The sequence below is a fragment of the Solanum tuberosum genome, unplaced genomic scaffold, assembly GCF_000226075.1.
Source record: "Solanum tuberosum cultivar DM 1-3 516 R44 unplaced genomic scaffold, SolTub_3.0 scf00136, whole genome shotgun sequence".
Classification (NCBI taxonomy): domain Eukaryota; kingdom Viridiplantae; phylum Streptophyta; class Magnoliopsida; order Solanales; family Solanaceae; genus Solanum; species Solanum tuberosum.
The window spans coordinates 1-24070 of NW_006239061.1; the positions used below are offsets into that span (position 1 = coordinate 1).

The 24070-nt window shown below is 34.9% G+C and overlaps 3 protein-coding genes across 3 annotated transcripts; 1 reads left to right on the forward strand and 2 right to left on the reverse strand.

Moving 5' to 3' along the window:
- The first annotated feature begins 4106 nt into the window (after positions 1 to 4106).
- LOC102599396 (B3 domain-containing protein At5g60140-like) lies at positions 4107 to 6304 on the forward strand. Its single transcript, XM_006351775.2, has 4 exons — positions 4107 to 4406; positions 4567 to 5164; positions 5562 to 5689; positions 5780 to 6304. The coding sequence occupies exons 1-4, from the start codon at positions 4353 to 4355 to the stop codon at positions 6050 to 6052; spliced, it is 1053 nt and encodes a 350-aa protein (XP_006351837.1). The 5' UTR covers positions 4107 to 4352; the 3' UTR covers positions 6053 to 6304.
- A 153-nt stretch (positions 6305 to 6457) lies between these two features.
- On the reverse strand, positions 6458 to 16525 carry LOC102581880 (DNA polymerase V). Its single transcript, XM_006351639.2, has 9 exons — positions 16372 to 16525; positions 14923 to 15456; positions 14287 to 14412; positions 13942 to 14139; positions 13254 to 13481; positions 12055 to 13179; positions 11393 to 11680; positions 9075 to 9519; positions 6458 to 7538 (listed from the first exon to the last, which is right to left on the reverse strand). Exons 2-9 carry the CDS (start codon positions 15439 to 15441, stop codon positions 6709 to 6711), a joined length of 3759 nt encoding a protein of 1252 aa, XP_006351701.1. The 5' UTR covers positions 15442 to 15456; positions 16372 to 16525; the 3' UTR covers positions 6458 to 6708.
- A 2693-nt stretch (positions 16526 to 19218) lies between these two features.
- LOC102582209 (heat shock 70 kDa protein, mitochondrial) lies at positions 19219 to 22984 on the reverse strand. Its single transcript, NM_001318560.1, is given in 10 exon segments — positions 19219 to 19779; positions 19782 to 19826; positions 19828 to 19991; positions 19993 to 20001; positions 20004 to 20126; positions 20522 to 21142; positions 21229 to 21795; positions 21915 to 21993; positions 22076 to 22152; positions 22818 to 22984. Coding segments are annotated over 10 exon segments (2028 nt in total). The 5' UTR covers positions 22893 to 22984; the 3' UTR covers positions 19219 to 19511.
- Positions 22985 to 24070: the final 1086 nt, after the last annotated feature.

The window sequence follows — 24070 nt, forward strand, 5'->3', positions numbered from 1 at the left end:
TGCAGTTTAGCAATGAACCCCCTTGCCAGTGAGCCACTCTCCTCTTTTGGTTGTTGAGAGGGTTCATTTTACTATCAATACGCTTAAAATCAGAAGTCTACCTTATATATGCAGTGTAATTTTTCGCCGAGGGGGTTCGGGTGAACCCCCTAAGCGCCACGTAGGTCCGCCCCTGTCTACAACTATATTTCACTTTCTCTAACATTTCTCCTCTCTTTCTCTCAAATTTCGCTTACCTTTTTTCTCTTTATCGAATTTTGTTGGTCTCTTTCCTCTTTCTATTTCAGGGTAGTGTTCAATTTTTTTCCCCAAATATAATGGTCTTTATTATTTTTTCTTCCCTTACTACTCATTTAATGAAAATTTTGTTGACCAAGTAACTCTTATATATGAGCTAATTTGCTCGGAATAAGTTCTATAAGCATTTAAGTTATGTGACATAAGTTGTTTAGTATTCCTATAACCTAATTGCTTAACATAAGTTTAGAGAATTTTTGTGTGGCTCTGCGTAAGTATTGCGGGGATTAAGTTATATATTTTACGACCTAACTTGATGGTTTTGAAACTAAACACCTGCCTTACTAGGTATAAGTTTGGTAGAAATTAAGTCATGCATTTTACAACATGACTTGTGGTTATGAAATTGAACTTTTGCCTTCGTTCGGCTGTAAGAATTAAGTTATGCCTTTTTCAACATAACTTGTGGTATCTAAAACTAAACATTTGTCTTGCTTAACATAAATTCTATAGAAATTAAATTATCCATTACCATATAACTTATTATGCATTTTATAGAAGAAAGAAAGCCGGGCAAGAATCTCATAGCAGTACGAAGGGGGAGCAGAATCGTATCTGGGATTGGGAGTGGTTCTTCGGATCGATCACAGATTCTCAATCCCGTTTTTTAGCTTCCACTCTAGTTGACCTCTCTTGTTTTCATTCCACTGTGAGAAGGTAGAGAGCAAAACCAACCAAGCAAACAACTATTACTACGCCCCTATGAGTAAAACATACTTCTTGCAAGACTTGTTGAGCTTCTTCATGTGATAGACATCGCAAAAGTAGTCCGTTGAACGATCGCTGATCGAGGGCATCGTAATAGTATACAATTTTGAAGCCTTGATGGGTTTCGTAGTCAACCATTTGATAGCTAACTTATGGATTCTGAAATTGACTTTTTACCTCCGTACAAATATGAAAAATTTGAATCAATTTTTTCATTTTGACTAATTTTGTCATCTTAGTGAAAAGTTCTTTCGAAGAAATGATTAAAAACTTTAATTCTCACCGAACAAAATATATACCCTCTTATCATCTAAAAGTTAGAAATCAAGGGACCTCTTTGTTAATTATTTGCTATTTTAAATACTTCATCATGTGTCATGGAACATTTTCACTTTTTAATTTCGAAATTTCAAGTTTGATCTATTTTTTACTAGAATTATTATTTTTTCTACTACTTTAATAAGTTGCCAAATCAGTTTAGTTACTCTGTTGGCAGTTGGCACTGGGCACCATTATCTTTTTTTTTTTGCTTGGAAGCATAATATCAATACACTTACTTCAAAAAAATTTATACTGTACAACTTTATTTTATTTGTTGGTTTCTCGACATTCGACAATAATGACAACATTAATTTTTAATTTCTTTGATTCTTCGGAAAAAGGTCAAAATTGTCCTGAACTATGTGAAATAGATCACTTATACCCTTCGTTACATTTTGGGATAAAAAAATGCTCATGTTGTTATCCTAAGAGACCACAAATACCCTCAAGAGTTAACACCCCCAAATTTTTATTGACGTGGCAAGCCACGTGGGACTAATCCTTCCACCTAGCGTTGCCAACTAGGATTCACTACAAAAGAACTAGACCTTTAGCGGCAACAACAATCGCCACAAAAGCCCAGAAAATCGTCACTAAAAGTTGTTAACATTAAATTCTAATTTTGTGTTTTTCTTCATTGTTTTAAAAAATAAAAATAATATCGATTAAGTAGGAGTTTGAAGACACTGTATGTTTTATTTTTATGTCATATGTAAATGTATAAAATGTACAATGATGCATTATATAGTAGGAGATTTGAATCGAGAAGTAATTTTGATGATTTTTCGTAATAATATTGTATGTTTTTAATATTGATATTGCAAGTTATTTATTTAGAAATTAGGTTGCAATCAAAAATTAATTATCATATTTTTTTGTTGAAAAAATAGGTCTTACTAGCGAATGGTTGTTGGAGCCTTAATCGCCACTAAAAATCACTCATAACCTTTGGTGGCAATATTTTGGGAATTTGTGGCGACTTTGTCGCCACTAAAGGTCAAGTTCTTTTGTAGTGAACCTTAGTTGGCAATGCTTAGGTGGAGGGATTAGTCCCATGTGGCTTGTCACGTCATTAAAAATTTGGGGTGTTAACTCTTGAGGGAATTTGTGGTCTCCTGGGATAACGACGGGGGTATTTTTGATCCCAAAATGTAATGGAGGGTATAAGTGGTCTATTTCGCATAGTTCAGGGGCAATTTTGACCCTTTTCCGTTGATTCTTTTACAAGAGTGTCTTAGCAGTTATTGTCACTTTCTCTCTCCTAATTTATGTGACACATTTTTTGTTTTGATATTCAAATTGAGTCTTTTTTATCATAATTTATAATATGTCTTTTAAATATTTTAAATCGTTATTTATTATGATTTATATTATTTTTTACGTTGTTATAAATATAAAAAAAAAAAATTAAAAAAATTAAAAATTTCATATCTGTTTTTATGATCAAAATTAAAAGATTAACTCTTAAAATTTTAACTATGCCAAATTAGAAGAGAATATCATCAAACTTCTATTACCATCTCAACTTTTGCATGGTACTACAATATCCTATAAAAAAAATATCAGAATGCCAAAATTGCTATTTCGAAGTAGTTGAATAAATGCTTAATGAATCATTTGGTAGGAAGTATTAGGAGAAGTAGTTTGTGTGTTATTTATGATAATATTTAGTACTATGTGTGGTAGAAATTTTGGGTCTATGTATAACTAATCCATCCTTACATAGCATTAGAGGATATATTACTAATACTTTTCATTTGGTGGTATTAATAATACATAGGATTTAATACCATGTAATTAATCATGTAAAGATAAAAATATTCTTCAAATCATTTTAATCAATTTGTTTATTTTCTTGATTTTATGTTTTATATTTATATTAGTAAATTTATTTAAATAAATTAGCTTTAAAATTTTACTATTTAAAGAGAGTTGTTTGTTGCTAAATAAATTCAATATAAATCAATAAAATATTTGAATTGTCAGTTGTTTAACATTTACTAATTGAAAAAGCAAATATATGACGTTTGTGATCTCAATTAAATATATTATGTTGATCTATATGTGGTTTTCTAATTATTTGTATTTTGAATAATTTATGAAATTGCATACATATTAAAAATACAACTTGCAATTTTTATGTGTAAATGTAGATAGTTTATTCGATTTTACTATTGTTTATCATCTTTTCAGGTTTTAAAATTAGATAGTCTACCTTTTGTAAATTGAAAATTGACGTTTTGTGAGTGATCAATTTATTAAGATAATAATTATTTGCCCTCAAATAATTCAAGTGAGAAAATAAAATTGTTCTTCTCCTAGCTAGTTAGAGGACCATAAAAAATAATATTGTTCGACAATTATCTACCTTGGTCCGATTACATGAAATAAAAAATCCTATAATAATTCAAGGGTATAATTGGAAAGAAACTTTTTGTAGAGTTTAAATTCAAACACAAGATGAGGTGAGAAGCAATGAACCAAACACTTGATATAAAATAAACTCTGCATTACTAATTTCTTCGTTACTAATCCCTGTTTTAATATTATTCTTTGTACCAAACAATTGGACCACTTTATATGGACTGGTGCCTTTCTTTTTCCTCAATACTTTTTATAGACAAGAGCATATTAATGAGTGACTAGTCTTTTTTAGAATAATTGTCAAATTAAAGAATGTTGTCATGAGTCACAGTAAAACATTGTATATTGACTGTATTATTGAAAGTAAACAGAGAAAATTAAGTGTATCTTGACTGAATTATTGAAATTAATAGTATTCCATAATATGCAATGGTGCAGAACAATACCAACTGAATTGTTAAATTCCAAATGAGGAAAAAGCTTAGCTCAACCACAATAACTCATCACATGCATTTCACCATAGTTACTATTTCTGCATTTACTACTTGAGAAGAAAAAAAAAGCAAATACTCTCTATCTACAAGAATTTTTAGTGTTATATTTTTCGCCTCCGCTTATAGTATTTTCTTCTATTCTCTTAAAGTTTGACAACAAAAGAGAAGATGGAAAAGGGCTTCGTCAAGATTTTCTCCCCTGAAAAAAGTGGAAAGCGGCTCGTAAGTTGTTTATCCATCTTTATTTTATAGTAATTTGAAATAGTTACATTCTTGAATTTTAACTTTGAAATATTTTTCTATATGATATTAGTTGTTTCTATGATATGGTCAATTTATGAAGAAATTGATGTTGTTTAACTTGTTTGTTTGTTTTTCACAGAAAATTCCTACATGTTTTACATATTACAAGAATGAAAAATTACCTAAGAAAATTTATCTTAGAGATCGATTTGGCAATATGTGGCCTATTGGAGTGAACAAAATAGGAGAAAAATTTTATTTTCAATATGGATGGGAGAAGTTTATTGAGGACAATACTGTAGAGGTTGGAGACTTTCTTATTTTTGACTATGATGGAAATAAAATATTTGACTTTAAATTACTTGGAAGAACTAAATGTGAAAAGAAAGGAGTTGGGGGTTTAAAATTGACAGTGAAAGAGGAGAAAGTGGAAGAAATGAGTGTTGAACATCAAAAGAGTGCAGACCCAAAAGGGAAGAATTGGGCTAGTGATAACTTCAATAGTTCTTCTGATGATGATAATGATGTGGAGTACATGGGAGAAGAAGAAGAGGAATATAAAGAGACTAAAAAGGTACCATGTCACGCGGAAGAGGAAGAAGAAGAACAAGAAGACGATGAAGATGAAGAGGAGGAATATGAAGAAGAAGAAGAAGAGGAGGAGGAGGAGGACGAAAGTGAGGAGGGAGAGAATCAAAGAGCTAACACACTTAAGAAAAAGGAGTCACGATCAAAAGGTAAACACAAATTAATAACTTTATATCTACTTCTTTGTTTTATTTTATGTGTCATTCAATTCTTTTCTTGTCAGTATTTTTTTATAAAAAAGATCGTTGTATATTTGGAGATCATCTTGTAGTCATATAAATGGTTAAGACAACAAGTTCTAAAGGATTTTATAAAGGTTCAATTGTTTTGTTCGCTAACAAAACAAGCCTAAGGGTGCTTTTTGTTAGTTTTTGGAATAAAGTTAAATTTCATTTCTTAATACTTTTGGTACATGTTAAAATTTTTCTTTCTTTCTTAAATTCATGTTAATAAAATACCACCATGTAAAATTACACGGGTAGAGTATTTGTGTTTCATGAGATTTCTATTTATGAACCAAACCAACTAAAACTAGATGCAAAACAGCCTTTGCTTGCAAGGTGAGGAATCGTCATGACCATTTTGGTGTAGATATATTCAAAAGTGGACGTGCAACTCAGCCAAAAAATCCTTACTTTGTAGCGAAAATACGATCAAAGAGGAGAGATCAACTGGTAATTATAATCCTTCAATTATTTCGTGAATGATTTGTAGTTCAATCATTATATCATTTTTATTTTACAAAGTCTTTGTTCCCAATTCAGTACGTTCCGGTCGATGTGGTAAAGGACTACAAACTTGAACTCCCTTCAAGTATGACCATTCGCGACTCTGTTGGTAGAGAATTTGTGACGAAACTCAAGAAGTGGAAGGACGGTAGAATATGGCTAGTTGGTGGATGGCGCAGTTTATGTAGATGGAACCTTGTGGAGAAAAATGACCATTGTATTTGTGAATTTGTGAGAGGAAAGCGCAACAAAGACCTTCACTTACAAGTTCAAGTTCTCCATGAAGGAGCAAGTTCTATTATATGTTAGACAAGAAAAATAAGATCAGAGTTGTCACTCTTTCTTAAGCTACTTTCAATTGTGTACTTCTACCCCTTTTCTTTTTTTCCAAAGCCAAGATTGGAGTTTTCTGTTGCATCTTTCTAATTGATATACTGGAGATGAACTCCTTCACATATGGTCAAAGCTTATTTTCCCCACTGGTGTTTTCTGGTGTGTAGATAAATTCATTTGGCTTCATGATGGTTGGCAAGAATTTATGGAACAATTAGTCTGTTGTCTATTGGTACTTTTTACTTATCAAATATGGACATTACTCATGTTTCATTGTCCACATATTTCACTGAGATGAATTTATCAATTTAAGAGTCATGGCAATGCTAAGTTACGTGATGTTAGTTATAAATAATGACATGAAATGTAAGGGGTGAAGAATCATTGGTAAGATGTAAATTCGCGCTCCGTATGCCAAAATTTTGGAATAGTACAGTTACTATGAAGTATTACATATAACCAAAACTGCTGCTGCTACAAGTTTTTCAACAACCCAAGAAAAATATTGGCGAAAACAGTAAATTCTAATAGTAAACAAATAACTTATGGTCTGATTAAACGCCAGGAAACAATGCCGAACTGGTCACTCCAACATGCGCAATAAATACTGTCATATACCCTTGCCCTACCATTCACTGATTCAAAGCAGGAAACATGTCCCTCAGTTGAGCTTCACAATCAGGTTCCAGAGCCTCAAGAAACAAGGCCCTCTGTTCAAGATCTGTTAAGACCTGAATCACTTTGCCAAAAAACTTACGAACATCAGCTCGTCGTGATGCCTTATCGGGCATATTTTTCAACAACACATTAACAAGACAGCCTAACTTGGCAAGATGGCTGCCTAACTTGGCAAAATGGCTGTTGTCATCAGGGTTTGAAGAAACAAACGATTTTAACATCTCGAAGACCAGTTCAAGAGCTTCAATTTGTCGAAACTGTAGCTTCGCACTAGCACATTTCTCCAAAAGGAACCCAAATAGAGGATATCCAATCCGTGGTCGCCTTTTAAAGATTTCTTTTAGAAACTCGCACTTCATTCGAGTACTTTTACTATCTAAGTAGCCCTCCAGTTTTTCTCTGAATATACAAGAAACCTCCTCAAGTTCAGATTCTGGACGTTTTTTCAGATCAATCATCTTCAAAATCCAAAATGTTGAACTCTGGGCAAGAGAATTGATCATTTTGTATCTATTCAAGGCAGCAGACAGCTTTTTCTTTGACAAACTAGAAGCAGATTTCTTTTTCTTGAAAGGTTTTGCTGCCAGCACCAAGTTCCTTTCCAAGAGAGACTTAAGAACTGGGAACTCGATGACTTCACCTTTTGGATGGTCCTTTGCCTTGAAGATTTTCTTCTGTAAAATTCCCCAAATTCGCTGACCAAGTTGTTCGTTACCTTCCGTAGTATGAGGGTTTACAAATGCATGAGCTAGGCTTGAGAATATTTTCACTACTTTTGGCTTCTCTGCAAAATGGAAAATTTAAATAACAATTAACACCTTAATGAATCAATAAGATCAAACAAATAGTGCCGTTGGGTTCATGATAACACTAACAATTGAAACACAAAAGGTAGCTGCAGTGCTTAATACAAGAGGAACAAAAGCCTCAGATCATGATATTCAGCCATAAGATCAAAGTGTATGCCGGAGAATCTTTTATTCATGGTATTCAGCATAGGTAATATTTTCAAGGAGAATCGACAGAAACAAAGCCATACATGCAGAACTAAAATAGAAAGGCTGAAAAGAGGAGTTTGATAGGAATGCCATATCATAGAAAGATGCCCAAAGTGATTGATATATAAGAATAGTGAGTCCAACAACATTTTAAGGAGACGTTAGGCATATACGGGTCAACATGTATACAAGACAAATACGGTTGAAATGTGAAAGCTAAAGTGGAAGTACGGTGAATTAAATTGAACAAAATGAGAAATGATGACGCACCAGAGGAGCAATTAGTACATGTAAAATAAAATGAGAAAAGTTAGTCTAAATTGATTTAGCCTCAAAATGCATCAATATGTAGGTGCACAAAATTATGATTGAAAGTAATAAAAAAGATAAAGCAGACATGAATCACAAATTGGGAAGAGTTGAAAAGGACTTAACCAATGAGAACTTAGTTAAGAAAAGGAGCAAAGAATCCACATAGGCGATACCAACCAGTTAGAAAGAAGGTGTTAGCTGTTGTTGTTGATACATTTACACTGATCAAAAGCTCTATCAAAGAAGCTTTTATTTTGGTTAAAGCTTGTATGTCTACCCTAGTTTCATCATGATGATCATGCCACAAAGCTAATCATGAAAAAATGAGATCATGCTTTGAAATCAAGTTAGACAATGGTTGCTGGGAGAGTTATCAGTTATGCAGGTTGGTATGAGTAATGTTTGAGTTTAGTTATGAAGGAATAAGTAATGTGGGGGTCAGATATGTAGAGCTTGGTTACGTAGGGATCACAATGCATGAATTATTTCTTCAAATATTTGTTTTTCCGGTTATCCCCCCCACTTGTGGGATTACACAATATATGTGGTTGTTAATATTTGTTTTGTTGTATTAGAAACTAATATACATTATATAATTCTTAAAATAAAAAACTTATTAACAATGCATGATAAAACGTTAGATCTATAAAAATGAAGCAAGGTACAAAACTGGGACATGAAAGCACCATAACCAAAGCCAAAAATTTAACTGTGGAGTAATAGAGGATAAATTTATCATTGTAGTACTTTAATCCATGTATTACCAATCCTTTTATTAATTATTCCATTTTCTACTCCACATAAAATAATACATATTTTAACTCATAACTCAAACCTGTAATATATGTGGGATTGCAAAATAATAACCAACCACTGTACTTGGTTTGCTGAGTTCTAAACAAAGCAACTAAAGAACTACCAAAGATGATAAAAGTATGCCACTTTAAATACATGAATCATCCCCATCCTAGCCAGGAAACAGCAATCCCAGTGAATGAAGAAAGACTTGCCTGGATTTTCGTGTAGGTAAATCTCCAGCAACGAGAGGACACGAAGTTTGAAGAGGGCAAGCTGTGAATGAGCAGTTTCACTACCAGCCTGGTTCTTCTTAGCATTGTACATTTTAGCAAGATGGGTGTCCAGGCGGAACATTGCATCATCATCTAATCCCTCATCAGAATCATCATCAGAAGCTACAGGAAGTTCTGAGCTAACACCCTCAACACCAACTACTGTCTCTGAGTCATCTGCATGTTCATACCTCTCCGCAGTTTCATCCATCTCTGCTTCATCAGATTCCTCAGCTTCTTCAATGTCAAGAACGTCATCATCATCGTCATCTTCATTCTCACTGTCAGTTTCTTGGTGTCTGGCTGGTTTGAGATCTTTCTTTATAACCCGCAACATTCGATGTAACCCATCATCCGTGACATCTTCACAAAAACATTTGAAAACCTATAAAGAAAACAATGTTTTTAAGTAGGTGAAGAAGAGCCTGAGCAACAGCAGCTGTTGCGGAGATCCACACAAACTCGTCAAGTACTTCAAAAAGAGAAACATAATTAAAAAGAACACAAACAATCAATTTTCAAGTATTCATACATGCACACAAAGGTATTGCCTAGTAGTCAATGAGGTGGTTCGAGTCGTGAGGTCTTCATTCAAATCCCAATGGAGTCAAAAACACTCCAATGATTTCTTCCCCTTTACCTAAGACTTAGTGGATGGATTACGCGGTACTTGTGAAGGTGGGAGGTGCAGTACCTATGGAGTTAATTAAAGTGCGCGCAAACTAGCCCAGACTCCAAGGTTATCCAAAAAGAATACAAACATGAGCATTTTTGCAAAAAAAAAAAGTTCCAATCAATTTCCATGGACTCATACTATGCGTCTACTACGTGCTTTTAATGTTGAGTATCAATGGACAAGGAAAGATGGTGGAGAGCTATTGACATCTCATCCTCTTTCACCTCTAGAAAGATAGAGGGGAGGAGCATCGAAAGAACATGAAAATATTTTTTTTGCATGATAAGCAAACTCTATAACGAAGAGATCAGCAAAAACATGTTCTAATAAATTCTTATATTTGACCATGTCAAGTTAATTTGAAATATGATAGTTTTTCCAAAGTGAAGATCATAAATTTTAACAATTTGAGAAAAGACTAAAGAGTTCAATTTGTTTAAAACTAACCGAAGAGGAAACATAGAAAAACAAGATGGAGTACCATTGATATAAAACCACAACAGGTGTATCCCAACAAAGGAATTAAATGAAGCACTGCATTCACTATTTTCATTCTCATCAAATAATTAACGGTAAATCCATGTGCAAAACTACGGAAAAAGGATGAACGGAGTCCTGTATTCAGAATGTGCAAGTTAGGAGCACATCACAAGTGTGAATCTTGCCGTACAAAAAAGCCTAATGTTTAAGCGCAGAAGGGTAGAAGGCCGAACCAATTATCCACCGAGTTTCAAACTTTGCGTCATTGGACATGAGAGATGTCCTGGTTATAAAAACCACATCTTCCTTTAGATAAAGTTTGCAGTGCTAAAGGTGAATTTTGTGCTTAAAATTTGAATATTACCTTTCAACAATTAATAAGTTAAAAGGAAAAAGAAAAGATATCTATCTATCAGACAACTAAATAGACCCAACCATCCACCATAAGTAACAATGGAATATCATCATGAATTTTGTTTCCCAGGAGAAATATTGCGCTACCTAGGGGTGTTCACAATTGGTGAAAAAACTTTAAAAACCAAAGAGCGAACCTAACAGATTACATAAATCATGGTCACTAATTAGAGAGGGCCAAGGTATAATGAGGAAAAATCAACATTGGTGATACCAATTAGTTGCGACTAAATTATAGTCATGTTGGTACGCTTACTTTGAGTCCAATGTTGACTAGGAGTCTTCTAGTTTTTTCTCAAGAGGCTTTTTTTTATTTGACAATTTTTTCTCAAGAGGTTAGTTTGCCAGTAAAATATGTAGAGAACTTCTAGTGCTAAAAAATATTGAGATGGGTTTAAATGGAGCAACATGAACAGTGAAAATTCATATAACCTACACCACCTAACAGCTTGAGATTGAGAACTCAGTCTTCTAAGACAAAACATCCATGCAAGTAAAAACTTCACTTCCTTTTAGGTTTCTCTTATTAATTTGGTCAAAAAGATTCAGAATGAAGTTCACATCAAAATACAGTAGGTGCAATAATGCATTAGGAATAATGACTAGCATGTCACAAGGCCAGGGTTTTGGGGAATATTAAATCACCATAAGAACTGATGGGATATTATGCTTTTTTTCTGTTGTTTACCTGCTCAATGGCGGTCCGCATCGGCGCTGATGACTGTGGCAGCAACGAAAGCATAGTGTCCACTAGAACATCCATGAATTCAGGACTGTCATCTCCCTCTGCTTCATCATCTCCAGAGGAAGCAAGAAGATCAGAAGATCGAAAAGCTTTGGTACAGCAAATAACCAATTCAGAGGCGGCTTCAGAAAATTCTTGAGGGCGAAGTAGGACTTGAAGCAACAATTGTATCAGAAGGTACCTCATGGAACGTAACTTATTTTTGGCAATACCTGGACCCAAGTTTCTCTCCTGCCATTGTTTGGAGAAAAGATTAAGGTCAGAGAAGAAAAGGATTAGCAATCAAACTTCTTCACAGATAATATTGATAAGTTTTCACTTTCCTGTACACGGTGAATAGTGGTTAATATGCATAAATAGAATACAAGTTGTTGATGGAAATAATTAATATAAGATGAGTAATAACAAGTTATGGCTGTTTCAGATTAGAGCTTACTGAGATACCTCACACCAAAGTTGGAGTATGTTCTTATCAAACAATAAAAGAGAGAATTAAAAGGCCTAAAGCAAGCGGCTTTGGTTTCACACAGAAACAAAACTTTGACTAGTGTTGAGGTCAGTAACATTATTATGATTCTACAAAATGAGGCAACACAAAATAACACCTGTCTTGAGAGCTGAGACTCCATAGCCTGCAATTTCTTGATAGCTTTTTCATCATCGTCGCCCAAGGACCTAAACAGCGAAACAGAAGGAATGTTTCGCAATGTGGTAAGAAATCTCATGAAATAAGCTCCAAGATCATTAGCTTCAAGACCACTAGGCACAACTTGAGGTCCTTCGCCTTTTTGAGCATTTGATAGCAGTAATTGCAGCTGCTCAATGCACATCCTACAAAGAGCACTTGAAATGGCAGACTTTGGCCACCTAAATTTTTCTTCCAATTCAAAAGATGTCACCTCAGTTCCAAGCGTCGAAGAAAATAGACCCTGCACTGCCAAAAATTTTAGAATTTCTCTTTGGACCCTGAACTTTGCATTTGTATCCAGAGATAAATGCTTCAAGCTATTGAGAAGTGATTCTACAACCCATCCTTTCAAAAAATCTGACGTTCCTACTGCTCCAATAGAATCCTTATCTTCTAAGGAACCAATTTCTGAGTTGTCATCTGTAGTTTGACTCTGATCTGAAGTCTCCTCTGAAGCACGAGCTTCATCCAGGAACATGTCAACTAAGTTCTGAATGAGAAGCATGCATCCAGACTCAGTTTTGAACTCAGCCATCAACTCTTTAACTGTTTTTGACCTGGTGAAGCAATCAAACTTCCCATTACTATGTTTCTGTAAAGCCATAATAACTGCCATTCTTCTAACATCATCATGCTTGACCCACTCAGAAAATTCTCTTAAAAAGTATTGACTGGCTTTGAATAGATTAGTGTCTTTTGCGGAAAGTACATCCTTTAAGCACTGTACAACTTTGTAAGACAGAACGTTGTAGATACACGATGTGGGCAGTTTTGGAAGGAGAAGCAGCAAAACATTGAACGCCAAATTCTTGCAATTATGAGATGATGGAAGAAGTGATCCTTCAATGATAACTTCACAAAAGTTTTTAAGATTTTTCTCAATATCTTCTTCTGCTGAGCTACCCTTGCGGCCTTTTTTGTGCTTCCTTGTGGAATTTAAAGCTGCTGAGGGATCAAAATCTTGTTGAACATTTTCAGGTAAAAGAATATTTACCAAGGAATACCATACACTATGAGTTCGTGGCAAGCAGAAGTGGGATTCCTGCACATAAAGTCGACAAATCAAACTATGAACAATCTGTTTCAAGGAAAGAAAATGAAGAAGTTCAGTAGCACCTTCAAGCAATTGGAAAGCAAGGACAAATGTTCCACACTGAAAAGCCGGCTGGGGCTATAAGGAAAAGGCAGAAGCTTGCCAAAATCTTTGTTATCAACACCAGTTTTTTCACGTATGGCAAGGGCAAGAAGCAAAGCATCAGGACTTCCAACTTCCATTGCACTTTCAAACCACTCTTTAAGACCAGGAGCTTCAAGTACATGGTTCAATGAAACTTCGACAGGTAACTGGCATGGCAAAAATATGGATGGTGAGACGGCTAAACCGAATGCTGCCTAAGCAAAGACCACAAATAGAGGACAAGGACAACATGCTGAAGCAAAAATACACTAAATGAAGAAAGTTAAATGGACAACATGCTGAAGCAAAAATACACTAACTGAAGAAAGTTAAATCGGCAGCATAACAAAACCACATCTTAGTAGTAGGAAGAGGTGATATTATTTGGATAAGCGTATAACATTTTCTTGCCCAAAAATAAGTAAGATGTAACGGGAAGAGTAGGAAGAGATGATGTTTTATAGGCAAGTGAAAAAGATCCTGAAAGTTTAATAAGGGGATGTATGAGCTCATACGAGTTTATAATGACGCAAGAAAAGCCAATCAGTGAAGTCATTTTCAATAGATAACTAAAGTGAATGTACTAAGAATAAATTTGCAATTCATGGGCTTGTAAAAGTGAAAGACCTTGTCAACCAATTCCAAAATAATTGAGACAGCAGGCTCTTGTAAGTAGAGCTTCTTTTTTGCCAGCCAGACAAGAGAACCAACAAATTCTTTAATATAAGGAGTGTTCTTATCAGCAGTCCACTCTAAAGTTAATCTCCCTGATCTTGCAATAGCTCCGTAAGCAAATAAGCGTCCCAATAGGCAATCTTTCATGTCCTACAAAACCAAGTTAAACTTTTCAGACAGACCATAAGAAAACTATTAGTTCACCCTGTGCGCACCCAAAGGGTAGCGGCTGCGGGTTTCCATTGTCATCAAAAAAAAAAAGAAAACTATTAGTTCACAAAAGGAGATCCTTCCCACCTGACCCTTCATGGAAGAAGAGATTTCCAATAATTCAACAATAAGCTTCAACAGGGCATCCACTTTTATGCATGGAACAGCACCAACCAAAACTGTCATGCTTAATGCAAACCCTTGCCTTGCACACTGCACAAACAAGGAAACAGATAAGGCTTTATATGGGAACGTTCAGTTCATCGAGACAACCATGGCACATGGAACTATAAGCAGAAGAGACACCTGTCTCTAAGCCTACATTATTTCATTTAACCTTTAATTCAAAACTGTAGAGCATAGGACTACTAAAAAAATTCAATGATACAAGCTGTGAGTATCTACCTGCAAGTGTGATCATAAGGTAACCTTTTATGGTTCTATTATAAAATAAAATAACATTTAAAAGGTCAAGACAGGAAAGACAGCCTAAGCATCATATTGTGCAATACAACCTTTCCAGCATGAATGTGCTTTCATCAGATGGGTATGTCAACAAGAACCCATAGAGATATAAGTCTCCCTAAAAATTATTCAACAATAAAATGAAAATGGGAAGGCATATAGCCCTTATTGAAGCATTCAAATTAAATCGTCAATATAATAAGGCACTAATTTTAAACAAACCCACAGAACATTGTGCTAAAAGTTAACCTAACCCACCTCTCTTGATGAAGAAACGCCCCGAATTAGCCTCCGAACTGCATATCTCAACGAAGGGGCACAGTTGTTCAACCCATCATCCTTTTCAGCTTCCAATTTGAGCTGTCCCTCAACCACTTCCTTGTTCTCTAGAATATCGTAAGCCTTCTGAACTTCAAGCAACTCAGCAACTAAAGAATTAGCAGCTGCTTCTCTAATGGAAGCCTCGGCAGCTGCAAGGTCCTTAAATACAGCAATGTGGAACTCAGGCAATCCACTAGTAGTGGGAGAAATCGCCGCGCTCTTATTACTTTTCAATTCAGAAGACACCACTACTTGCTTGGCTTCAGTTTTTTTCTCGGACTCCACTCTGCGCCTCTCTTTGTCTACAGCTCTTTTTTGCTTCTTCTTCTCCATAGGATTGCTAGAAATGTGAGAGGTTGATGGGGTATCAGGTCCCTCTGTTTCGGCCTTCCTTTTTTTCTTGTCTTTCTTCATTTTATCTCTTGACTGCTCAGACCCAACCGTCTCCATGCTCATAATTCCAATATTTGTCTATCATGTCAAATGTCCAAGTTGTGAGGTACTAAAAAATAGTACAATATTTTCTAAGATGAAAATAAATATAAAAAATTGCAAAGATCCTAAGTTCAATTTTGGTAGTTCCTAAAATACATAAAATTTTGAAAACTTATAGAGAATGTTTTCTTGATGAAAATAGAACGACATTAAGCTTAAATTCCTCAAAATTAATCTATATTCTGAGAGAAAACAAAATTGCAAAGTTCTAGAATTATTTCATTAATTCAGATACAGACACATGTTAATGCATAAACACTATTATACGCAGTTTATTCAGCATCTAAACTTGTCAAAGCCAAAATTTCACTTAACCCAACCTACATCTTCCAAAGCAAAACTTCTATAGTACTCCTTCCGTCCCAATTTATGTGGCACCCTTACATTTTTAGCCCTGTCCCAAAAAGAATGTCACTTTTCCTTGTTTGGCAGCACCCCATTTTACCCTTAGGGTGATTGCGAAGAAAAATCAACTAAAAGTAAAAGTAAGCATTAAAGTGACTTTAATAACGGCAATTTGGCAAACATAACAAAGTTTTCCCAAATATCTTGAATTCCATGCTCACAGGGAAGTATTTCACAGGATAGTCAAAAAAGAATTGCAGATTTTATTTTGTGGAACTGTGACACAGATAGTTACATAATTTTTTTAATATTTTATAAATAAAAGAATAGTAGTAATAAACTTCAGCCGGTAGAAATATAACCGGCTTAATAAAACCTATTAGTTGTTCACACATACTTTCATTCAATGTAATCCAACTTCAATCTCTATAACAATTGAACAAATTCTCTGTTCCACAATCAACCATAAACTCAGCTAAACCATCAATGATATAAATCAACCACAATAACAGAACACAAACATAACAGGCTGAAAAAATAACTCACAGTTTTATAGGCGGCGGACAGAGAAGAGGTAGTTCACGGCGAGGAGAGATTGAGCAAGGCGGCGGCTGTGCGGCCAACGCTACTTTATAACTGTAAAGGGGAAGTTCAGTGTTAGGGTTTAGGGTTTTAGCGAGAGGCAAAGAAAAAGAGGAAATAGATTAGAAGTAGCTGTGATTCAACTCAGACATAAGGGTCTGAAAAATATCCAATTTTGATCGAAATTGATGTTTCGATATCACATTTTATGGAGGATCTATTACTCCTGAACTATTTAATAGTGTATTTTTTATCCCCGAACCAGGGTCGGACCCACGTGGGTTCCAGGGGTTCACCCGAACCCCCTCGGCAAAAAATTACGCGATATATAAGGCTAATTTTCTGTATTTATGTGGATATATATATTTTGAACCCCCTCAATGATAAGGAGAAACTGATGGCCCAGTGGCACGACCCCTGGAAATTAAGCTTCTCGTCCAGGGTTTGAATCCCTTGTGAACGTTTTATTTTTTTCTTTTAAGTCTCATTCTTCTTCTTTTTTTAGTATCAGTTCTGTTTTTTGCGTTTTTTTTTTTAGTTTCTTATTTTATAAAATATGCTAAAAGTGTGGTTTTAAACCCAAAAAAAATTAAGGGTCGGCCACTAAAACTATATACTACTACTTCCTTAAAATTTTATTTTGTTGGCTTATTTACACGTTTATACTTTTATTTTTCGAACCCCCTAAACGGAAATCCTGGGTCCGTCACTGCCTGAATTATTTAATAGTGTATTTTAAAGGTATATATGTGCCCACGTGGACACATTACTATTTATAATTTTGCATTATTTTTTATGTCCACGTGGGCAAATATATATGTTTAAAATACGTTATTAAATAGTCTGGGGGTAATAGGTCTTCATTAAAGTTTGGCATCCGTAACAACAATTTCGGCCAAAGTTAAGATATTTTTCAGACCCTTATCCCTTCAACTTATATGCACACGTTTTATTGTTTGATTCAATTTTAACAAACAAAATATTAATAGTAATTTAGTCAGCTGTGATTATTTTTATATATTCAAGATTTGAAAAATTGGAAAAATTGTGTTTAGTTGAAGTATGTCCCATATATTACCGACTAAATATTTTTAAAAGTTCTTGTTTTATTTAATTTTAAAGGATTTTTAAAAAGCCCTTATAATATTCTTTGTTCTTTTAATAATTTTCCACTTGAAATTCTCTGGTTGAAAAGGATTTGAAGTTGTAATTTAGGGTGTGTTTGGTATGAAGGAAAATGTTTCCTGGAAATAAGTTGATTTTGACTTATTTTCTCATGTTTGGTTGGTGAGTAGAAAATATTTTCCGAAAAAAATTTTTACTGTTTGATTTATGAATAAAAAATGTTTTTGAGAAATATCTTTTATTTTTACTAGAGTAAAAAATAATTTTTGAATTTGAAAATATTTTTTTAAAAACAAATTTAATTTTTTTGGGGGGTGGGTGAGGGGGCGGACGACTTCAGTTTTTCTGCCGGACCACAGTCTTGACCTCCGATAGAGCTACGAACACGAGTAGATAGGCGGTTAGGGGGGGGAGAGGGTCGGCTGGGCCTGCCTTTTCAATCAATCTCCGGCCGCTCAGTGCCGCGATTGGTGCGAGTTGTAAGGAGTCTTGGTCTCGAGTCAAGGGGGGTCAAGGGTAGGGGTGAAAAAATGAAATTTTGAAATTGAAAATTGAAAAAATGAAATTTTGAAGTTGAAAATATTTTTTAAAAACAAACTTAAATTTTGAAGTTGGAAGAAAGTTTTGGAAAATGTTTTCCTTAAGTTTTGAAGGGAAGTCATTTTCCTTAAATTTGAGGAAAATGAGTTGATTTGGAAAACATTTTCCAAAACATTTAACCCAACCAAACATGAGAAAATTGGAAATTCCTTCATACCAAACACACCCTTAAATTTTGCTTTAAGCATTGGATATTCAAATCTACTAGCTTGATTAATATGAATTCGAGCCTCCTATATTTAATAATAAATGTGCGAATGTTCCCTATTGATATTTGAATTTTCTAAATTCAACTAAGATCATTAATGATATACGATGCTTCTTATCGAAAAGTTTCGCTTTCTTTAAGCACTAAGCAAATAAATCTCAAAAGTTATGTTCAATGCATTCACAGTAAATATTGAGAAGAAGTGATAATTCTTTTTAAATTAATGGGTTCAGAAGTTACGTTCAATGCTTCTTGAAGGGTTGCATCCAAAAAAAAATAAAAAATATCAAACAAATCTTCATCTTAATTTATTTTTTGTTGAATATAATTGAATTCATACAAAAAAACAAAACAAAACAAAAAAAGGTTTGGTTTTGAAACAAATGCTCATGCTTTGTCTGAATGAGAATATTAAGTGCTATTTTATTCAATCAAAATAGGTGTAAATTTTATTATTCTTCCAACTGAAACTGTTCCAAAATGAAAAGCAATGTCAATAACAAAATATTGAGAAAAGAGTTGAATTATACTCTCTCCAACCACTTTTATTTGAGATTTTCAAAATTAATTTGACTAATTTTCAAAGTTAAATTAGTTTACAATAATTTGATATTTTGAACAAAAAATTTAAATGTTCAAAAAGTATTATAAATTACAATGTTTTGCATATCAATATAATAAAAATATACATCGTAAAATGTTAGTCAAAGTTCTTATCATTTGATTCTAAAATAGAAAACCATGACAATTGAAGTGGACGGAGGGAGTATATTGGTATCAGTTTTACAGGTTGCCAAAGAATTTGCTAAGTTGAAACAGATACATCATACATATGGAAAGATAAAGCAGGCAAAAAGTTGTAAATTAAGAGCACAGTATCATATTATTGTGGAAACAAAGGATTGTTTCAACATTGAAGGGCTGTCAAAAATCATACTCACCTGTTCTACTGAACATAGTCTAGACGCTAAGAAATTCACAACTCAAGACCATTGATACAACCAGTTTTGAGCTTGAGCATAAAATACTTCCAGGGGAGGGGGGGGAGGGGGGGGGGAGGGGGGGGGAAGGTGATGGAAAAAATAAACTCATTTTTAGAAGGAAAGTACATCTATAACATCTCTCTCTCTGTTTTTCTCATGCACTATTCAATTATGCCTAGAATAATCATCTATTTCTTTACTTCCTCGTATTCTGCCTCTGGTGGTTGATCTCCTCCTTGTGCACCACCACCACCAGAACTGCCACCAGCCATGTGCTCTCCAATCTTTGAGACAGCTTTGTTTGCTGCATCAAGTTTCGCCTTGATATCATCAATGTTCTCAGTCCCCATTGCTGCTCTCAAATCAGAAATAGCCGTCTCGATTTCTGTAACCACTTCCTTGGGGACCTTCTCCTTGTACTCACTCAAGCTCTTCTCGATACTATATATGGTAGTGTCTGCACTATTCCTGATATCAATAAGTGCCTTGCGTTCTTGATCCTTCTGGGCATGCATCTCTGCTTCCCTGACCATTTTGTCTATCTCATCTTCTGATAGACCACCAGATGACCGAATGGTAATCTGCTGCTCTTTGCTAGTAGCCTTGTCTTTGGCAGACACGGTGACCATTCCATTTGCATCTATGTCAAAGGTGACCTCAATCTGAGGCATACCCCTTGGCGCCGGAGGAATACCTACAAGATCAAATTCACCCAGAAGCTTATTATCAGATGCCATTTCACGTTCACCTTGTAATACCTTGATGCCAACTTGTGTTTGGTTGTCTGCAGCAGTAGAAAACACCTGAAATACATGAGGCAACAACACACTGTAAGCACTACAAAAAACAAGCATACTTCACACTGGAAAATTAAGACCTCGACAATCATGTGTCATCCTTCTCCAGATCCATATTTGACAGCAGACAAGATTTAAGATGCTAATTTGCAAAGTCACATTAGGGATGATGGAATAGAAACAAAAAGTTCCGACAAAGAAAAATCACATCAAATTTTAAAATTTAACTTCAGTGACTTAGGGTTCTTGAAAATTGTGATATTTGTATAAACATGGAACGGTCATAAATCTCCCAACATGGAAAAAAATTATATGGATCTTGGACGAAAGGAGTACCATTCTGGCAAAACTAGGCATTAATAAAAATAAACAGGAGACTGCATTAAGATCCAACAACTCACCTGGCTTTTCTTTGTGGGAATGGTAGTATTCCTGTTTATTAACCTAGTGAAGATACCTCCCAATGTCTCAATACCGAGAGATAGTGGAGTTACATCCAAAAGAAGCAACTCTTTGACATCACCACGGAGAATACCACCTTGAAGAGCAGCTCCCATGGCAACTGCCTCATCTGGATTGACACCTTTGCTGGGGCTTTTACCAAATATCTCAGAAACTATTTCCTGCACCTTAGGAACCCGTGTCATACCTCCAACAAGGAGGACTTCATCCACATCTTTTAAAGATACTCCAGCATCCTTCAAACAATTCTTGCAAGGATTCCTTGTCCTCTCAATTAAGTGGTTCACCAATGTCTCAAATTTTGATCTTGTCAGTGTGATATTAAGATGTTTAGCCCCTGATGCATCAGCTGTGATGAACGGCAAGTTAATATCAGTTTGAGATGTTGATGAAAGCTCTATCTTAGCTTTCTCAGCTGCCTCTCGCAGTCTTTGTAGGGCAAGCTTGTCTTTTGATAGGTCAATTCCCTCAGTCCTCTTAAACTCGCTCACTAAAAATTCTAACAACGCATTGTCAAAATCCTCTCCTCCTAAAAAGGTGTCACCATTAGTTGCCTTGACCTGAGTGGAAGTACGTAGAGAGATGAGTTAAGACAGGAAAATCAGAAAGATGCACAGCTTTAAAGAAAGCCACAGATTTCTCTTACCTCAAAAACACCATTTGATATCTCCAGGATTGAAACATCAAATGTTCCACCGCCAAGATCAAAAACAGCGACAAGGCCTTCTTTGCTATTCATACCATAAGACAGCGCAGCTGCAGTAGGTTCATTAATAATCCTTTGCACATCAAGACCTGCAATTCGCCCAGCGTCCTTTGTTGCCTGCCTCTGAGCATCATTGAAATAAGCTGGAACAGTGATCACAGCTTTATTAATAGATTTCCCAAGGTAGGCCTCTGCGGTTTCCTTCATCTTTGTTAGAATAAATGCTCCAATTTGGCTTGGAGAATATTGCTGGCCATTTGCTTCAACCCAAGCATCTCCATTTGAGCCTCTCACAATCTTGTAAGGAACCATCTTCATCTCCTTTTGTGTTTGAGGATCATCAAAGCGTCTGCCAATTAGACGCTTGGTCCCAGAAAGAGTGTTTGTAGGATTGGTAACTGCCTGACGTTTGGCTGGAGTACCAACAAGAAGTTCTCCCTTCTGGTTAAATGCAACCACAGAAGGAGTTGTTCTGGCCCCTTCAGAATTCTCAATGACCTTGGGATTCTGCATTAACAAAAGCAGCATCAGGGAAGGTTAGATAATCCACTGAAGCCTGTAAAGTATGCAGTGTCTCAACCATGAAATGAACAAAAGTTTGGCATTTCAAAAATTCTAATCCTTACCTTCCCCTCCATCACTGCAACACAAGAGTTGGTGGTTCCCAAGTCTATCCCAATAATTTCGTTTCCAGCAGGTTTGGAGCTGCAATGGAAGGCAAATAAGATTCCACAGAAACAGAACATTCAAAGATACATAGGGGAAAGCGATGCTCCAATCCATATACCTAAATGGTCTAGCCAGACCAGCCCATTTAGCACCAACAAGTGATGGACACCACGAAGGCTTGGTGTTGGAAGCAAGCTGCACAAGCCAACAAACAGCCAACAATAGAAAAAGGTTGAACCAAAAGCTTGGAGATGAGGAACTACTAGCGAGATCTTTCAAACCAATCAACTACACCTTAATTCCTAACTAACTACGTCAGTTACATAGAATCTTACATTTACATTCTCCTATATTCAAACCAGTTCCATATTGACAAAATTGTGGCACGACAGCAGAAGTATAATAACAAGAGATAACCCGCTATTAGCCGAGACAACCAGCAACAGTAGTCGATATTCAACATTCCTTTATTTTCCTTTTAACATCTTAACTCGAAAACTTTTCCTAAATCAAGACGAACGCTATGGCAGCTAAGACATATTAAGCAGCCTATATATTAGAATTTTTTTATCACAATTGCAACATATTACGCAACCTAGCCTTTCGTGTGTATAGCTGAGCTCCAATAAACAATAGAACATATTCTCTGTCCCATAATCAAATCATAAACTCAGAGAAACCGAAAAGGTGGGTCTAATATAACCAGAATGTGAAATTATATTTCATTTTCATTTCAAGGAAAGTGATAAAGCTTAAATCACTCACAGTATGATATGAAATCACCAGCTATAGACATTAGAATAGCAAAGATCTAACAGACGGAAAAGATAACAGGCTGGAAATGAACAAAATGAACTCACAGTTCTGTACGCAGAGATAGAAGAAGTAGCGAATTCACGTCGACGGAGAGATCTGAGCAAGGCGGCGGTCGCCATCGGAGAAACAAAGGAAGAAAACTAATTCGTAATTGTTGAGGGAGTTGTTGAGTGTTAGGGTTTTGGAGGGTTTTAGGGAAGGAGGCGAAGAAATAGGGGGAACAGATGCTTGTAGAAGGGGATAGAGTTATTATTGGCTGCGTGGCGGTGTATGGTATCATAACTAGGTAGACCAGAAAGTTCTAAATGCCTGCTTGAAACGACATAGTTCCTTTGACACTGTTGCTGGCTGCATTTCAACCTCATTTTTTTTATACTATAGTTTTTATTTATTATCAGTATGATAAACTAGATTCTGAATACGCCTTAGTTATTTTAGACAAACTGCATTTGCTTTATAATAAATTTTTTTACGAAAAAAAAAGGTTATGTAATATTATGTTTTCTTCAAATCTACCTTATTCTTTCAATTATGCAATGAAATTTCCTCAACATTAAAGCTATTAAATTAACTTTTGTGTAATGGTTACATATATAAGCCTTTTAGAAACGGTTAGAGATTGTTTGATAGCTGGATAAGATCAAAGCTAATACATAAATAACTTGGTTATTCGTGTATTAATTTTATACCATGTTTGGTTTGCAAATAAGATAAAAGTTATTCGTACATTAATTTTATACAATATTTGATTGACAGCTTTTCAAATGTTGTATAAAAGTTATTCATCTATTATTTTTGTTATTGAAAATGTTAAAAGTGGTCATGTTGGGGAAGAGCTATGGAGAAGGTATTAAATGTCATTAATTTTGATTGTTTTATCAAGGAATTAGCATAATCTAAGGATTGTCATCTTGTATTGAATGTGGTGTAAAAACAATATCAAAATTATGATATAATGTGATTAATTTTGAAATTGTTATTTACGCTTAAAAACATAATCTAACTTAACAATAAATTAAATAATTTCACATTGTATTACAAGTTTAATTTTCTCTTCATCCCATGAACCAAATGATCCTTAAGGTATACCAAGGAGAAGTAAAATTAGGGCTAGTTACAAGTATAAACAAAAACAGTCATGTAATAATTATGAATGTTATTTAAGGCACTCATTAAATGTTTCGGTTTGTAAATTAACCATTAATTAACTACCCACTCATAAAAGACAAGTGAAAAATAAAAATAAAAATAATGCTCTACAAACTTTTGGTGTAGTAACTAGTAATCTGCCAAAGGT

Coding starts and splice junctions, on each gene's coding strand:
- LOC102599396 (XM_006351775.2), top strand. CDS start 4,353: ATGGAAAAGGGCTTCGTCAAGATTTTCTCCCCTGAAAAAAGTGGAAAG. Junction 4,407..4,566: donor AAAAAAGTGGAAAGCGGCTC/GTAAGTTGTTTA, acceptor TGTTTTTCACAG/AAAATTCCTACATGTTTTAC. Junction 5,165..5,561: donor AAAGGAGTCACGATCAAAAG/GTAAACACAAAT, acceptor GATGCAAAACAG/CCTTTGCTTGCAAGGTGAGG.
- LOC102581880 (XM_006351639.2), bottom strand. CDS start 15,441: ATGAGCATGGAGACGGTTGGGTCTGAGCAGTCAAGAGATAAAATGAAG. Junction 14,413..14,922: donor GCGTTTCTTCATCAAGAGAG/GTGGGTTAGGTT, acceptor TTGTTTGTGCAG/TGTGCAAGGCAAGGGTTTGC. Junction 11,681..12,054: donor AGTCTCAGCTCTCAAGACAG/GTGTTATTTTGT, acceptor AAACAATGGCAG/GAGAGAAACTTGGGTCCAGG.